This window comes from Ursus arctos, unplaced genomic scaffold (genome assembly GCF_023065955.2).
Source record: "Ursus arctos isolate Adak ecotype North America unplaced genomic scaffold, UrsArc2.0 scaffold_8, whole genome shotgun sequence".
NCBI lineage: Eukaryota > Metazoa > Chordata > Mammalia > Carnivora > Ursidae > Ursus > Ursus arctos.
In genome coordinates, this window is record NW_026623100.1 from 48,034,088 (window position 1) to 48,052,777 (window position 18,690).

The window sequence follows — 18,690 nt, forward strand, 5'->3', positions numbered from 1 at the left end:
TGCGTGGCCAGCTTGTTAGTGGTTCTAAAGCTCTCCTCTGTGCTATGCTGTGCTGTCTTTTCTGCTCTTCTTTTCTAGTTCCAGATCTTGGCCATAATTTCTACACTCAAGCAGATGGAGATAATATAAGTTTCTGGTTAACTATTTTTTTTGTGTAAAATATGTTTTATTTTTTGATATTTGCTGAAAATTCTCAATAGACTTGATAATTTCACCCATAAGGAGTGTTTTTGAGGGTAAACTGAGTTGTGTGTATCAAACTGGAAGAAAGCCTGGCATGAGAGGAGGGGGGGAGAACCTTAGAAATCTGAGTAAGTATTGAAATGGGACTCCCCCTCCTCAGTAATAGAGAGGTTTGATTGATAATTTATGGTTGGTTAAACAGACATACTAGTTTTTTAAAGGAAATGGTTGGTTTGCCGTTACTAATTTCTGCCCAGAACAGTATAGGTTGGTATGAATGCCACTGTGAGTTCAAGTACTGGATTTAATTCTGTTCTGAATTGGTTAGGATTTAGATCAAGAAACTTAAGGCTGTTTCTCTTTTAGGTGAGTTGAATCCTTGGGACCTATTACAATACAAATAACTTTTTTTACAACTTAGGTGTCCAGATGCATTTATGGTACAGTGACAAAAACACCTTTATGATGCTGTGCTCCACGCTGGAGTTTAGAATTTTAAAATTGACCAAGCTGGTGTTAAGATTGTTGGCAGCACTTTAGAGGGAACTTTGGGATTTGTGGAAGTAAGGCAAGGAGAAATGGTATGGGAGTGGGCCAGAGTCGGTTAATGAACCTAGGGCTCTGGATCAGGGCAGACTGGACCACAACATCAGCTAGAACCAGAGTAGGCACTGTGCTACACAAATATATAAGAATCTGACTGGCAAAGATGATTGGCTTTCCTAAGGCTTAAGCCTGTGTATAGGCAACAGGAACTTTGACACTTGACCCAAAAATTTTGTAAACCAAGATATCTAATATCTCTCTCTTCCTTCCAAATGTGTAGGCCTCACCTCAGGTTGTTCAGGAAAGAATGAAGAGGTTATTATTGGAAATTAATATTACTACTTTCATTTTTGCCTTAAAGTTTACAAGGGAGAAGCAGTGAAGTGAGGATGTCAAGCAAGTGATTCTTGTATCTTGGAGTTAAGCTTACGGAGGATATTTTCAAGTGATCCACAGTATCAGAAGCTGAGAGAGAAACAGAGTAGAGTAATAACTTGTTGGGTTTTGACGTTGGATAAATTGTTAGCAGTCTGGGTTAGAGGTAATAAAGGCTAGTTTGGAGATGTTGATTGGCTGTAGCCTGTCATGGAGAATGCATCAGTGTAAATAGTTGGTGAGAGGAAAAGGAGAACCACATGATGTGTTGAGGAGGGGGGCTAGGGAGTAGGAAATGGCACCCTGATGGATCATTGAAGAATTATCCTGGGCTGCTACAGGCAGGACTGGGGTCAGGGAAACTCCTATGGAAGAAGGTGCCAGTTCTTCACAGTGACAAGCTTATCAGTGATGAAACAGGTAATTGAGCAAGTAAATGTATAGCCTTCAAAGAGGCGTGTGTAAAATGTGGTAATATATACGTAAGTGATCCTCTGTTCCTGACTCCTACTCTTCAAGGGCAGGGAGCATGTCTTTTTGAACTCGGTCAGCATTTTGTCTGGCTCAGTAGCATTGCGTGCTGCTGAACTGATTATTGGGCACCATATAGGCTATTTTTGAAAAAAGCCTAAACTTTGGCTAGGAGATAAGTTCCCATAACCTATTTGAGCTTAATTTCTGCACCTAAAATGAGAAACTAAATTGGTATTTTAAAAATGTCTCTTTGAGCTCTTAAACTCTGTACTAGTCAAATTCTCAGTCTAAAGGAAATTGGAATGGTAGATTGGCTGGAGATGGGTATTGGCATTTTTAGAAATTCTTTTTATTATTGTTACTGTAAAGGTTATTCTCCTTTATATTGAGCTTACTTGTCAAAAGATTCTCACATTAAAAAAAAGTTATTCTCATTTTAAAATTTCTATTTAACCCAGAAAAACAGAAAAGAAACATCACTTCTAATCATATTTCTCACAGACTCTCACTCACTATTCACATTTTGGAATACTTGTCCTCCTGTCTCCCCCCCCCCCCCCCCCCCCCCGTAAAATCATGGAGGCCTTTTAAAAAAACAAACTAAAAACCAAACTGTTCTATAGCCTCCTTGATTCCTTTCCAGTATGTTGTGAAAATTTTTCCATATCAGTAAATACTCTTTTTTTTCTTTTTTTCTTTTTTTATCCTGGGTGGTTCTTGTAATCAGGTAAATTTTGAAAACACTGGCTGGGGCTAGATTCAAAAGAGCTAGACAGGTAAAGGAAGAGGTGGGGAAAGAAAGTTCATTTAAATATGTGAGTGAAAGGTGAGTACAGTGACATACTTGGCACACATCTCACTGTTTGGATTTCCCAGATGTGTTGGACTGGCATGGATTTTACTTTTAGGGTGGTCTTTGGAAGACAGGTATTTGGGATTAGGTAGACAAGACTCTTGATTGCCTTGGTGAAAACTTTTTCATAGAATCAGCCTGTTTGCCAGTAACATCTGGTTCCTTGAAGGTCTTCTCTGCCTAGCAGACTATTCCTCAGAGTTAGGACATTGCTTGGTTAATTGAGAGTCTGCTGAGTAGTGTGAGCCAGCAGTGTCCTTTTTAGACTACCATCATACACTCAATTATATTATCTCCGTCTGCTGGCAGGGAGGAACTATTGCCATGACTGGTATAGAAGACCTTCAGGGAAAACTCTTCAGGTAAGAAGAAACCTTGACCCTTGTCAAGTCAGAGGCCAGTGCAGTGGTGTGCACGTGAAGATGGGTTTTGGAATTGGAGCTCTATCCCTGTTGAGCTAACCCTTAGAAATTTCTAGAGTGATATATTTCATTCCTAAAAGGAAAAGCATCCTAAGTTATGCTACTTGTAACACATGGGTGACTATACTGAGAAAATTTTTGTATTTTTCTGCTTTGAGTCGGCTAATCTGTGTGCCAGGCACTGTGGTAAAGCATAGCCCTATAAAGTAGGCTTCATGATTCTCATTTTACAGTTGAGGAAACTGAACTCAGAGAGCTTAAGTAATGTGCTAGAAGTGTCAGAGACCAGATTCCAACCAAGGTCTGCCACCAAAGCCCAGTGCTCTTAAGTAAGCACTGCGCTGGTGTTACCACTCCTCTCCAGATCTTTTCCTTGGTATGGTGAGTCACCATTGTAAAGACAGCACATTCCTACTTCCTTCCCTCTATCCTTCCATCCATCTTTCCAACAAATACTTATTGAATATGAAATATACACTGGACACATTGGTGAGCATTACTGCCTGGCTCTTAAGGGTAACTCATAGGACTGACATAGCTATTTTGAAATAACCAAGTGCTAACAGCATTCATTCATAAATTCCACCAGTCTTATTTGAGCATCTGCTGTGTGCCTTGCTTTATAAGGTTTAACAGTGGACACAAAAGCAGGGTCTGCCCATAAGAGTGTGCGATTCATTGTGAGGAAACTGACAATAAAAAAGTAATTTAAATAAAGCGTTAAATGCAGTATTGTAGTGCGATGACAGTTGGGGATGCCTTGTGTGGCACTGCTTTGGAAAGAGTAATCAGAGATTCTGAGGAGGTGACAATAGAGCAGATTTGAGAGTGAAGGGATAGAACCAGCCAGCCACATGGAAACTATCCAGAGAGGGGATACCAAGTACAAAGGTGCAGGCAGGAAAGAGTTTAGACCATCTGAAGACCAGAAAGGAAGCCAGTGTAGTTGAAGCACTGTGAACAAGTAGAATGAGAAGAGTGGAGAGGGTTGGCGGAGACCAGACCACATAGAATTCTTATAGGCAGTGAAGTGCCATGATCTGATTTATTTATATATATATTTACATATGTGTGTGTGTGTGTTTACATATATATGTGTGTATATATATATATGTGTATTTATATATATACACATATATACACACACACACACACAAAAGATCTTATTTATTTGACAGCGCACAAGCAAGGGGAGCAGCAGGCAGAGGCAGAGGGAGAGCAGTCTCCCTGCTGAGCAGGGAACCTGATGCAAGACTCGATCCCAGGACCTGATCATGACCTGAGCTGAAGGCAGATGCTTAACTGACTAAGCCACTCAGGCACCCTGATTGATTTATATTTTATAAAGATTGCTCTGTGGTAGAATAAATTTGAGTAGGAGGCAGAACATTTAGGCAAAAATGGAAGTCAGGACAGTTAGACACATGGTAGTCTAGGGGAAAATTGGTGGTAGAGGTGGCATAGAAAGAAGTTGGCTAGATTCCAGAAATATTTTAGAACTAGAGGCAGGACTTACTGGTTCGTTGATTGGATACTAGGAAATGAGATGAAGGGGGTTTTGACTACAGCACAGCGCTGTCATGCAGAATAAAAATTTATGCAATCTAAAGTTCTTTAGTATGTTACTATAGGTTTGCAATCGAAATTTCTTAAGTAGGTTACTGTCAGGAAAGTAATTTAAGAAAAGGTACTGTATGTATTAGTGCATCAACTCTAAACATAATTTAGAACAAGGATAATGCTTGATGAAAGTGAACGTTGAGTAAGTATTTTGAAATGACTTGGCAATTCAACTTTGGGAGGGTAATTTAGAATTCTAAAACAGTCAAAAAGGACTTTAGGACTAAACTTCTCTAATTTCCTCAGTTTAAGGAATAAGAAACTGAGTGCCAGAAAGCTAAAGTGGACAATCCCCAGGATATTATTAGAATAGCCAAAGTCTCCCCCTCAAAAAATTTTTTCTGGGGAATACTAGGTTAATATTTGACCAAAATTGAGTTGACTAAAATAATATATGATCTGATAGTTTTGTATTTTAAAATAGTTTGAAGCTATGCCAAAACTTTGGTGATTAAGGTAATTCTTATTTTTCAGATATATCTAAATATTTAGCATGTATTAGGCACTCTTCAAGCTGCCAGAGTTAAATGTCTGCGAAAAAGATTCATGAGTGGACTACATGTAAATATACTCAGAATTGAGAAATTTTAAAACCTTACTAAGTTTTAAGGTCAGGTTCTACCTCAGATTTTACCTGGAAGATGAAGAAACTTGGAAGATTCTTCAAGGTTAGCTTTGGTAGTAAGATAAATGTAAAGGTCATTGTGGAATGAAAGAGTTGCAGCTGGGAAGGGCAGGGACTTGTGATTTAAGTGCGTACAGAGAGGTTGCTGGAGAGGGGGAACGGTTTCCCCTGGTTTAGCTGGAGACTGCCCCTGTGGAGTTGAGTTTAATCTCTTCCTTCTTTTTCCCTGGTGGGAAGTTTACTTTTGTGGAAAGTGTAAATTGGGAAGAAGAGGGGTCTGTTATTTATATTTTTGTGAAGATAAAACTACCTGAAAAGTGAAGGTGTCCCAACTCTGTCCCATAGACTTGTCATGACTTGGTAGTTTTTGCAGTTGGGGTGGCCTTTGTGACTTGAAGAGCCGTATAAAAGCAATAACGGTGTTCTCAACCTTTATTGCATTGTAAAGGCTTCTCTTGGTACCCAGTAGGCACCACTGCCTACGGGAGTCCTAGGTGGTCTGGTCTCCTGCCAGCCTATGCAGTAAGTGCGTTGTAGGCACTCAGGTAATGCTAAAATGAATGCGTGTGAAGCTGCTACCGTCTGAAGACTGTCAGTTGAAAACTCACTTTTGTGCATTGCATTATTAAAGTAATTGCCACATGGCTGCATTTTCCTGACATAATGATTCAGAAGTCTGTAAAAGATCAGCTGGTGATTTTTTTTATAGGAAGACTCAAGTTTTGTGAAAAGCTGGCGTGATTTATTTAACAGCCTTTGGATAGAAGTCCTTAATGTTGTGATTTATCACTTGTTATACTGTCCTGTTTTGTTTTGTTTTTTTTTTAATTTGGAAATGGTATTTGCTTATTCAGTACTACACCAAGCAAATAAATTTGATTCTTGCTAGGACTTCATAATTCCCCAACTAGGAACTTTCCCTTTTAATATCTGTTGGTTTGGTATCTTTTAGGCCTCTCCCAGTATGTGTCCTGTACAGTCTGTTCCCACAACAGTTTTTAAGGAGATACTGCTTGGCTGTACTGCTGCAACTCCGCCGAGTAAGGACCCGAGGCAGCAGAGCACTCCCCAGGCTGCCAACTCTCCACCTAATCTTGGCGCAAAAATTCCTCAAGGGTGAGTAAAGCTGTTTGTTGAAGGTGTTCAGTCTTACTAGAACTAGAATGGTTCATCACGTGTGAGCTTACCTTTGCTCAGGTGGCAAGACTGCATTTGGTGTTTCATAGTTAGTATAGCTATGTTGGTGTGCTCACCTGCCATTCATCACTTCTCAGGTTGTCCAGGGAGGCTTTTCATTAGGGTTTTCAATTGGTCACGTGCCTTAGGTAAAAAGGGTGATAGGCATACAGAACAACGTGGAAAACATTTAAAAAAATTGGAGATGTGAGGAAAGAGCAACTTTCTTGACTCGATAAAGTTAGGAGAATCCATTGAAATACTACAGACAGTTGTAGAATGAATGTCCGCTTTAAGGAAAAGGAGCCAGGTTGGTGGTATGTGGAAGACTGAGGTCAGTGGGGGTGTGGAGAACAGGGAGACCTGGTGATAAGTGAGTGGTTCTTACCAGCTCAGACCTCAAATATAGGTGTGAGAAATGTGGCTGCAGAGAAGGTAAGCCCTAGAAATGAGGGTGCAGTAGCCACAGGGGGCATAGGTTGCTAATTTATAGGTGAAGAAAAGGAGTAAGAAATGAGTGTAACCAGGGGCGCCTGGGTGGCTCAGTCGTTAAGCGTCTGCCTTCGGCTTGGGTCATGATCCCGGCGTTCTGGGATCGAGCCCCGCATCGGGCTCCCTGCTCAGTGGGAAGCCTGCTTCTCCCTCTCCCACTCCCCCTGCTTGTGTTCCCTCTCTCGCTACCTCTCTCTCTGTCAAATAAATAAATAAAATCTTCAAAAAAAAAAAACAAAAAAAACATAACCGGAGATTTGAAGTGGCTACAAGGGTTTTAAGGGAAGCCTCTCTTAGAAGGGGTGGTGTCTGTGCAGACAGTTGATAAAAGCTTAACATACAAGTAAGAGAGACAGTGATATAGAAAGGTGGATTTGGGGCACCTGGGTGGCTCACCTGGTTAATCGTCTGCCTTCAGCTCAGGTCATGATCCTGGAGTCCCGGGATCGAGCCCATGTCGGGCTCAGTGGGAAGTCTGCTTCTCCCTCTACCTTTCCCCCTGCTCATGCCCCCCCCCTCCAAATAAATAAAAATCTTAAAAAAAAAAAAAAAAAGGCGGGGGGGTGGGTTTGGAGGAATGCTGCAATCGGGGGAGGGTGGCTGAGTACATTGGTTCACTGGGAGGAAAGTGGGCTGTCTGGGATGAGCTTGGAAGGTGGCCACAGAGCAGTTGGACAGAAGGAGGAGCCGTCTTCAGAGTAGAAAAGGGGAATAGTAAGAAGTACAGTGTTCCCCAAGCCTAAAGTGAGTACTTAAATGAAGTTCTTGGGGTACCCTGGCTGGATCATTCGGTGGGGCATGCGACTCTTGATCTCAGGATCGTTAGTTCAAGCCCCAAGTTGGGCATAGAGCTTACTTAAAAAAATTGTTTTTTCTTCTCAAGGGTGAAATCCTTTGTTAGAGGCATGGGAAAAAAAGTTTAATAGGAAAAAAGGACTTTGTGTTTTGCTGGGGAAACAACTTTAGGATGAATTTCAGAGAAACAAAAGTTCTTTAAGGATACCCCCCATTAGGGTAAGGGATGGGAGGAATACCAGATCATTCTGTGAACAAGCAAGTAATCAATTGGCTCTTCAGTTGCTTTGGGTCCTGATCACTAACCAAACAAGAATGGAATTCTCCAGCATCGGGGCTGCTTACATGTTTGTAGCCAGACTGGGTTTTGTGCTACTGGTGGTTTGGTTCCATACGATAACTCCGTTTGTTTTGAGGGAAAGCTAAGTTTCATTATGCTGTAATATATAGAACTAACCTGAAGTAGTGAAGGATTTATAAGAACATACAGATAGGACTTAGGGTTATATTTTCCTGAGTGTTTAAGATACTTTTGCAGAGCCATTGACTGATTATTTTTAACTCCAGCTCACAGAAACCTATCCTACATTCTCTCATAACATAAGCATTTTTTTCTCTTTCGTATTGGTTGCCTTAGGGTACCAAACAGTTGTTTTTGAAAGGTAGAGGAGAGGTAAAAGAGACGTAGATGCTAGTTTTTCATATTTTCTGTTTCAGATGTCATAAACAGATTTTACCAGAAGAACTTTCGTCCTGTCTCAATACAAAGCCTGAAATACTGAGAACAAAACCAGACATTGTCTGCAAAGTAGGATTGCTGTCTTCAAAGTTCTCCCAGAATGGAACGGGAGACTTAAAACCCCTTAGTGAACCAAAAGGTAGCTGTACCCAGCTGAAGACCAACACTGATAAGGAAGACAAAATGGAATCTGTTTCTCCGTCATCGGCTGGCCTTCCTAGGGAGTGCTTACCTATAAAGCCTTCCACAGCAGAGCTGGAAATTGCCAGTACTCCTGAACTGCAGAAGCACCTAGAATATACACCTTCTACATCTGATGTCCTTTCTAATAAGCCAGAAGAGAAAGCAGGTGTCAGTAGTAATAGCCCTAATAGTTGTGTGGAAAAGAAGATAGAACCTTCAACTTTAGGATGCCGGTCACAGAATTTGAAGGAATCTTCGGTAAAAATAGATAATGAAAGCTGTTGTACAAGAAGCAACAATAAAATCCAGAACGGTGAGTGTTTCTACATGTCTTTATTGGTAGAAGGTAAGAGATGGTAGTGGGTACATATATATATATTTTCTTACCGTATGAGAAAATAATATGAAAATGACTATAGAAAAAGTTCATACAGGGGCACCTCAGTTGGTTAAGCAGCCAACTCTTGATTTCGGCACAGTTCATGATCTTGGGGTCCTGGGATCGAGTCGCGTATTGGGCTCCTTGCTCAGTGGGGAGTCTGCTTAAGGATTCTCTCTCTCTCTCCCTCTCCCCTGCCCCTCCCTTGGCTTGTGCACACTTGCATGTGCTCCCTCCCTCTCTCTCTCTCATAAATAAGTAAATCTTTAAAAAAAAAAAAAAAGAAAAAAGAAATAGTTCATACAGTTGGAAAAGTTCAAAGGAGAAAGTAACATCCCAAAATCTCCTCAGAAATGATTACTCTTAGGGGCGCCTGGGTGGCGCAGTCGTTAAGTGTCTGCCTTCGGCTCAGGGTGTGATCCCAGTATTCTGGGATTACGCCCCACATCGGGCTCCTCCGCTGGGAGCCTGCTTCTTCCTCTCCCACTCCCCCTGCTTGTGTTCCCTCTCTCGCTGGCTGTCTCTGTCAAATAAATAAATAAAATCTTAAAAAAAAAAAAAAAGATTACTGTTAATATCTTGGTGTACCTAGTTCCACGTGTATTAGAAGTACAGACAAACTCTTACACAAATGGGTTTATACCAACAGTTTTACCCTGTGAATTAGTGTAGGTGTCTATTAACATTTTAAAGGCTGCAAGGATTCCATTATATATGCATTTATCAGATGGCCTAATTGGTTCCTATTAGATGGGTGGTTCCCAGTTTCTGGTTGTAAGCAAATAATTTTGAAACAGAATCTAAAGTAATCAGATGGTAATTTTATCTTCAGCTTATCACTGATTTTGTATGATAGAAGAGATGGAAGGGCGCCTGGTGGCTCAGTCGGTTAAGCATCCAGCTCTCGATTTCGGCTCAGGTCATGATCTCAGGGTTGTGAGATTGATCTCCATTTGGGCTCTGCACTGGAAATGGAGCCTGCTTGGGATTCTCCCTCTCCCTGTGCCCTTCCCCACTCCCACTCCCCCCCCTCCAAAAAAAAGAAGAGACGGAAGAGATGATTGATACTTTATGCTCATGCAAGTAGTTCAGATCTGCAGGGGTTTTTTTGTTTTGTTTTTTTGTTTTTAAGACAATTATACCAGCACCTCTAGAAAAAGGACTTTTGGTTAAAGATTTTAAGGACGGACTGAAACACTGGGCAGTTTCTTTGCCTAAGGCCAAGTCCTACTGCACTCAAAACTTAAAAATTACGTACAAGCGTACCTCGTTTTATTGTGTCTTGCTTTATTGCACTTTGCAGATCACTGCATTTTTTTTTCTCACATTGAAGGTTTGTGGTAACCCTGTGTCAAGCAAGTCTCTTGGCACCATTTTCCCAACAATTTTTGCTCATTTGTAGTCTCTCTGTCACATTTTGATAATTCTTGTAATATTTCAAACCCTTCATTATCATGATGTTATGGTGATTTGTGATCAGTGATCTTTATGCTACTGTCGTAATTATTCTGGGGCACCGCAAACTGCGGCCATGAAAGATGACGGACTTAGTTGATAAATGTTGCATTTGTTCTGACTGCTCCACCAGCCAACCGTTTCCTCATCTCTGTCCCTCTCCTCCGGCCTGCCTCTTCCCTAAGACACAAAAATACTGAAATTAGGCCAAGTAATAACCCCACAGTGGCTTCTACGTGTTCAGGTGAAAGGAAGAGTTGCACGTGTCTCACTTTAAATCAAAAGCTAGAAATGATTAGGCTTAGTGAGGAAGGCATGTTGAAAGCCAAGATAAAGCTAGGCCTGTCACACCAGACAGTTAGCCAAGCTGCAAATCCAAAATAAAAATTCTGGAAGGAAATTAAGGAGTACTACTCCAGTGAACACACGAATGATCTAGAAAGTGGAACAACCTTATTGCTGATACGGAGACTGTTTTAGCGGTCTGGATGGAAGAGCAAACCAGCTCCAACAGTCCCTTAAGCCAAAGCCTAGTCCAGAGCAAGGCCATCACTCTCTTCAAGTCTATGAAGGCTGAGAGGTGCGAGGAAGCTGCAGAAAAGTTTGAAGCTATCAGAGGTCGGTTCTTGAGGCTTAAGGAAAGAAGCCCTTGCATAACCTAAAAGTGCGAGGTGAGGCAGCAAGTAATGCTGGAGAAGCTGCAGCAAGTTAGCCAAAGATCTAGCTCAGATCATTCACGAAGGTGGCTACTCTACACGACAGATGGGAAGAAGATGCCAGCTAGGACTTTAATAGCTAGGGAGGAGAAGTCAGTTCCTGGCTTCAAAGCTTCAAAAAACAGGCTGATTCTCTTCTTAGGAGCTAATGCAGCTGGTGACTTTAAGGTGAAGCAATGCTTTCATCCTTCTGAAAACCTTAAGGCCTTTAGGGTATGCTAAATCCACTCTGCCTGTGCTCCGTAAGCGGAAGAGCAGAGCCTGGATGACAGCACATTTGTTTACAGCATGGTTTACTGAATATTTTAAGCCCACTATTGAGGCCTATTGCTCAGAAAGAAAAACTTCCTTTCAAAATATTACTGCTCACTGACAAGGCGCCTCTTCGCCCAAGAGCTCTGATGGAGATACACAAGATTGATGTTTTCATGCTGGCTAACACAGTACCTATTGCAGCCCATGGATCAGGGAATAATTTTGACTTTCAAATCTTATTTAAGAAATACATTTTGTAAGACTATAGCTACCATAATGTTTTTTCAATGGATCAAGGCTATTGCACACTTAATACGTTGCAGTGTAGTGTAAGTATAACTTTTATATGTGCTGGGCAACCAAAAAATTTATTTGATATGCTTTCCTGCGATACTCGCTTGATTGAGGTGGCTTGGAACCACACCTGCTGTGTCCACAAGGTCTGCACGTACTCTTTAGAGAAGACGCGACACTGTAGCTTGAGGGTGCATGCCACTGATGGCAGCTAACACGAGTTCTATTAGAATTACTAGAACTAAATGGCTTTGGTATGTCAAAAGGTTCAGAGCTATTCCAATTTAAAAATACCTTTGATAATTGTCAGCTGTGTGGGAAAATTAGCATGGATTTTGATAGCTTTTAAAAAACGTAATAAAAAACACTATGCACTTGGATAAGTAGGAAACGAATGTACCCACGATTTAGTTTTTACTTCAGGCCTCTGAAGCTAGAGAGAAGATGGATGGATTTGACTGTTGGTCTTTGGCTACAGAGTTGGAGGAGTAGGAAAACCTCTTTGCCTAGTGATTCTTCTAGCCCAGCTTCTGCACTCTTAGGCATAAGTTGATAGGGCTGTTAATTTGCATAAAATTAATTGCGTAAGATTATACTGTTCCTCTTAAATTATGTAACTCCCCAAAGAAAGTGAATATTCATAACCATATTTCTGTTCTATTTTTTTATTCTTTTTGAGTCATCAGGACTTACATTCAGATAGTTTTTGAAGCAGATTACTTTAATATTATATAAAGAAACAGTAAAAATTCTACATTGATAAGCACATTATAGGTTAGAGTTAGGGAGTCTCGCTTTGTCTTACTTTGTATGTTGTACAGCTATATACCAACTAAAGTGATTTTTAGAGAAATGAAAGACCTAATTAAATGTCCTGGTGCATGCTGTCTCCTGGGACGTCTGGTTGAAGAGCGAGAGAGTGTGATCAGGATCTCTGCGCTACGTCCACTGGTATTGCTTGTGGGTATGGAAAGATTAGACTGGAAGCTATTTTGTCCCCTGCATCCTTCTCCAGTTTGGGGCTAGAAAACAAAAGCAGGCTGAGTCGAAGAACAGCTGTCTGTTTTCTGTTAGGTAGACGTGTGACTCCTCAGAAGTTGGCATTACTTTTTTCCCTTGGCTCTACTCCGAATTTGTGAGAATCATTGATTAGGTCAACTGTTGCTCTCCTTGCTAAAGAGCTAGATATATAGGTAGTTCAGCTTGCTTATTTCTAGGTATTTCCTCTTATAAGTGAGGGCAGAACAGATAACCTTTGGACTCTTTGGCCGTGGTCTGAAAACCTGGTCCAGCCTAGAAGGTGATGTTTTTTCAGTATCTGAGTGATTAAAATTCCATCCTTGAACTGCTGATATCTTTATTTTCTGTTCTTTCACTATAACTGAATAAGGGATCATGGCCTGACAGCATCCATTTAGCATTTTACGGTGTGCTCTGGTTCTACTTCAAAAGAGAGGTAAGGTGGGGCTCCTGGGTGGCTCAGTCGGTTAAGCATCTGCCTTCGGTTCAGGTCACGATCCCAGGATCCTGGGATCCAGTCCCGCATTGCATCGGGCTCCTTGCTCAGCGGGGAGCCTGCTTCTCCCTCTGCCTGCCGCTCCCCTTGCTTGTACTCTCTCTCTCTCTCTCTGACAAATAAATAAATAAATAAAATCTTTTTAAAAATGAGAGGTAAGATTAGAATATCACTAAGGTCATTAAAGGTGTTTAGTTTATTTAAAGCGTTCTTTCCTTTGAGATCTTCCACTTTCCTCCCCAACTACTAACCTCTCCCAGCTGTGTCTCAACTGGTTCCCCAAAAGTTGTTTCTTGGGCTTGTTTTTGTTTTTTGTTTGCCAAAGAATCTACATCCCTGCGCCTTGGGCCCTGAGGGAAGAAGGTCTTTTCTGTTGGTTTCATATGAAATACTCCTCAATGCTCTTGACTTATAAATAGATTCATTTCCGTGTTGTTTGGGTTGATGCAACTGATGCAGAGATCACTCTTTCCTGTCAAATCTCTACATTTCCCCCCCCCTTTTTTTAAAGGTTTTATTTATTTATTTGACAGAGACAGCCAGTGAGAGAGGGAACACAAGCAGGGGGAGTGGGAGAGGGAGAAGCAGGCTCGCAGCAGAGCAGGGAGCCCGATGTGGGGCTCGATCCCAGAACCCTGGGATCACTCCCTGAGCTGAAGGCAGACGCTTAATGACTGAGCCACCCAGGTGCCCCCTCCCCTTTTTCTTTAGAAACTGTGCTAACATTTCCCTTTAAGTTCTCTTGCACATTACAAGTTAAAACTTAAAATGTGCCTTTACTTAAAATCATAATCCATAAGTCTTTAGTTACTGCCCTTCATTCTGAATGGAACGTGTATGAAGGAAATTGAAGAAATATCAAGGGTCAGGTGACACGTCTTGGAAGCATTTAGAAGATAGCTCTTACTTTATACACCCAGGGGCCTGTGTGGGAAAGCTGTTTGGCCATTATTATATTTAGAATGGTTGGCTTTTGCGCAGTGCTCTAGAAAACACGCTTTGTGTGTTTTGAAACACAGTCTTTGAAAAGTGACAGAATTGACTTGCACACAGATCTCTGTTGAGGTGAACCTATCTCTCTGCATTTTTAGTGTTGCAATGAGTTTAAGTACCTGATTTGGAAGAGTCTTAAATATTTTTCTTATCTAGGGTTGTGAGTAGAGATGTACACTACCTTGGAATTATGAGTCTAGTTGGTGAATTTGGGGTTTTAAGTTGCCTTGCCAAATAGATTTACCAAATGAGAATTATTTTATAAAGGGAGTAAAGCTTTCCAATTATTCTGATGGTGGTCTTATGTTAAGCCAGTTTTAGAAATTACAGTTGAACCAGTATTTAAGGAGTTCTCCCTTTGGGAAAGCTGTCCTTTGGAAAAGAATTCAGTCAAATGTTGGGGTGACTTAAAATTTTGAAGTCTCATTTCTTTAATCTTCTGTTTTCCTAGCCCCCTCCCGGAAGTCGGTTTTGACAGACCCAGCCAAACTCAAGAAGCTGCAGCAGAGCGGGGAGGCCTTTGTACAGGATGACTCCTGCGTGAACATTGTCGCGCAGCTGCCCAAGTGCCGGGAGTGCCGCTTGGACAGCCTCCGCAAGGATAAGGAGCAGCAGAAAGACTCGCCTGTGTTTTGTCGCTTCTTTCACTTCAGGAGGTGAGGCATTTGGGGAAAAGCTCAGATAATCTGGGCTCTATAGCATACTTTTTTCCCTCTTCTGTCAGTGGTAAATCTAGAACTACAAAGAGTGAAGTTTGCATGTTTAATCTCTGGCTTTGAGCGTCTAGATCTTATCCCATGTTATTTCCTTCTCGGTCTCCCGTTCAGTTGGTTTTTAAAGTAGAGAAGCCTAAACATGCAACCTTCTCTTCCCAAAACTAACAAACATTATAGAAAAATGCTGAAATTTCTTAAAAAAAAAAAAATTACAAATAACCACTGTTAACTTTTCAGTGCATTTTAGTGTTTGTATGGTCATGAAATATATTCAAGCATACTTGCTTGGGTATGTTGTATATACTGTGTTTAATCTTACTTTCTCAGTACATTGTAGGAACCCCTTGGTCATGTTAGCTTTTTTCTGCAAAAACTTTGAATAATTAGGTAGGAACCCATAACAGTATTTGAAAATTCATTTAACCAATTTTCTTATTGGTCTTAAGATTATTTTGTGGTTTTTGTCACTAAAAATAGTACAGAAACAATCATCTCCTTATCCGCATCTCTCATTGTTTACTTTGGAAGGATTACTGGAAGTGGCATTACTGGGTCAGAAGCCGTGTGTGTTTTAAGGCTTTGATACGTATGTTCTGCAAATTGCTCTACAGGAAGGTTGCACCTGTGTCCAGGCCCTCCGGCAGCGTTTAAGCATTCCTGTCTCTCTGTACTGTTGCCAGCAGGAAGAGGCATATCTTTTTTAAAAAATCTTTCCTAATCTTGTAGGCAAAAACTTTCATTTTTACATTGTGTTTTTTTAAGTCAAGTTTTCTCAATTCTTCTTAGTGAAGAAAAAGGCTGTTTTTTCTTTTTTGTTGTCATCTGCTCTTTGGTAAATAAATGAGCATTGTTGGTATGGGTTAACTATAAGTATGATTCACTTTCTCAGAAATGTAGATACTTTCAGGCTCGACTAGTCCTTCTAATCATAAACAGAAATGTTGACTTGAATTTTTTCTATTCACCTCCTCCCCTTTAGTTTTATCAAGATTTAAGAGGGCTGAAGAACTGACTGAAATGCACACGTATTTTAGGTCATTGATTATATCTGTTCTGGTAACTTTCAGATTTGGGCTTATTTTAATGAACTCTAGAGTTTTTTAGATGGTAGTTGTCGCATTTGTTCCTGAGTAAATTGCAGAAGCACCACGATGAAGTATGTGTCTGGTATTTAGAACTGTAATAACTGCTAGCATGTTAGCATATCCTTATATTAGCATATTTTGAATAACGTGGCCCAGAATAAGTTCTTAATAAAGGTTAGTTCTGCTTCCTCTCTGGAGAATTCTTTTTTACAGGAAAGTGTGTTAAGATGCATATGCTGTGGGTTCTGACATATATTTTGAAGAGAGCACAAAGTGTTACACTTTGTACAGATCTGTGTATTCCTGCTTACACACTTGGTTTCATTAGTGTTCCTTTGCTCTGAAAGGTATAAGCGGACTGGAGGAGAGAGATTGTTTGATTTCGGTATAAGTGGCATAGGCCTTTTAAGGAGGAGACAATTAGTTTTTTCTTTTGAATATTAGTAGAGCTTTTTTTTTTTTTTAACCACTATTTTGTAACCATCTAGAAGTCACTGCTTTTTATGACTTAGCTGTTTTCCCATTTTTGACCTCTTTCAAGACGAAAGTGCCTTTGCTCAGTGTTGCATAGTAGAAGCCAGTGTAGTGGAAACTAGAACAAATTCACTTCTTCAGTAAAAAGAATGTCATAACTTAAAGAATAGAGCCCTCCCCCCCCCGCCGATGTTTAGAGAGAAGATTAAGGCTGTCATTAGTCTCCTCCTCAAGTTAGTTTCTTATTGAACTCTCCTGCAGATAAAATAGAAAGGTTAGAGACTCAGTACTAAAGCCCAATTGCCAAATCCTATTTGCCATCTCCCCCTTTGACATAGCCTTCAAATTCATTTTTTAGTACTGTCTCTTAATTTGGGCTGTCAGTTAAAAATTTGCATCTCTCCTTTTGACCATTTGAAATTAATATGCATTTGTTAAGGAACTCCCAATGACCTTTCAGTTCATTCTGCTCTCTTCTGGACAAATGGTTTTTCTAAAATATAACTTTAGGTGTGTCTCTTAGGCTCGAAGAGTTGGTAGCTGGCCAGTGACCAATGGAGAAATCAAGATCCCTGCACTTTTCTTTGTTTTGTATGAAATACTGTTTCTTTGACATGCTTTTCTTAGCTAATGTCTAGCTTTTCTGGTAAGGCCAGTCTTAATCACTATCTCTACCATGACGTCTTAATGTTAGTCCCACGAAACTCAGTCAGTACTTCCTCCTCTGGCTTCTATAAAATTTAATGATGGTTATGATATCTGTCATATCCTACCTACTTCACTGTGTATTTGTCTACTTCTGTGTCTCCAGCTAGATTGACATGTGTCATTTTGAATGAATTTTGAAAAAATTCAAAACGAATACATAGCTTAAGAGAAACAGTTGTCAAAAATATTGAAAGAGAATCTTGAGAAAGTATTCGGCCTTTTTGCTGCACTTCAGGTACTTAGGTCCATCTTAACACTGCCTCTCATTCCAGAAGTTTACACAGTAATTTGCAGCTAGGATTCATATGGCTGCTGAATTCCTCATGGATGGCTTCATTGACTGTCTAGGGTTGGCCTTCCTTTGCTGAGCAGTATTCTTGAAGGAGTGGTTGTATTCAGATCTGATCAGATTACCTATCACCTTCTCTTCATTTTCCGTTTTCTTCTGTGGTGACTTGTGATGGTCCTTGCTGTTAAGTCCCAAATCTGAAAGGTTCAGCAGCTGCCCCTGGAGACAGTATGATTAGATCTTGGTTAAAGTGCAGAACACCTGTCCCCTGCCTCCCTCCCCATGTCCTCTGAGGGAAAACTTGGAAATTTTAAAGTTTTTTACATCTTTCCACTGACATTGCCAAGTAACAATGGGCTATAATTAGCCATGGAGATTATAGAGAACTGGGAAGGAATTTGTTGATTTAAATAGTAACTACAAGATGTAAATCAATTTTGTGTGTGTGTGTGTGTAACACACTTTTTTTCCTCCACTTCCTCTAGGTTACAGTTCAACAAACATGGTGTGTTGCGGGTAGAAGGCTTCTTAACACCAAACAAGTACGACAGTGAAGCAATTGGCTTGTGGTTGCCTTTAACCAAAAATGTTGTGGGGACTGATTTGGACACTGCAAAGTATATCCTGGCCAATATTGGAGACCACTTCTGTCAAATGGTGATTTCTGAAAAGGAAGCTATGTCAACTATTGAGCCACACAGTAAGAGCATCTCTTAGGGGGTAGGATTTTTGAGTCCAACTTGATTTTGTTCCTAAATGACACCTAAGTTCTAATTGCGTGGGTTTCATTTTCACCCGGAAGTTTGGATGACTTTGGTATAATGAGGTTGCATTTTCCCTTTTATAACTGCCTGTTGGTTTCATCAGAGTCAGTCACCTGTCTCTGGGGTTTGTTTTGGGGGCAATTATCAAAGGAGCAAAACTCCTTTTTTATTCAGAAAGGTGAAGGTGAGGTAGTGGTAGAATTTGCATAGCTTCATTAGCAGTGTGGGCTCATCAGAAGGGGATGAGGCCGCAGGTTGGGTTATTTTTAAGACAAAGGTTCATAATCAGGAATGCATTTCAAAGAAAATAAGAACGGGCAGACTCTTCTAGACTTACTGAATCAGAATCTGGGGGACTGGGTCCCATGCCTGAGAATGGGAACAAGCTCAGGTGAAAAGGATTCTGTTAGAGTCAAGGTTTTAACAGGATACTTGGAGGTTCCAGCTGGGTGAGTGCCAGTGTCGTCTCCTCTCTAAGAGCACTCTCACACTGATCTGTCAGCCCAGTAAGCCGCAGGGATCAGTGTGAGTGACACATGAGAACCAGACCTCCTTCGTGACAT

The 18,690-nt window shown here is 40.7% G+C and overlaps 1 protein-coding gene across 2 annotated transcripts in view; it reads left to right on the top strand.

Annotated features, from left to right (window-relative positions):
- KDM3A (lysine demethylase 3A) overlaps positions 1 to 18,690 on the top strand; it is a 56,555-nt gene that overhangs the window by 13,793 nt on the left and 24,072 nt on the right. For both annotated transcript variants that reach the window (XM_026481335.4, XM_026481349.4), the window contains exons 9-12: positions 6,051 to 6,214; positions 8,279 to 8,796; positions 14,543 to 14,747; positions 17,849 to 18,063. In XM_026481335.4, the coding sequence (XP_026337120.2) occupies positions 6,051 to 6,214; positions 8,279 to 8,796; positions 14,543 to 14,747; positions 17,849 to 18,063 (1,102 nt within the window). The remainder of the gene's footprint in view (positions 1 to 6,050; positions 6,215 to 8,278; positions 8,797 to 14,542; positions 14,748 to 17,848; positions 18,064 to 18,690) is intronic.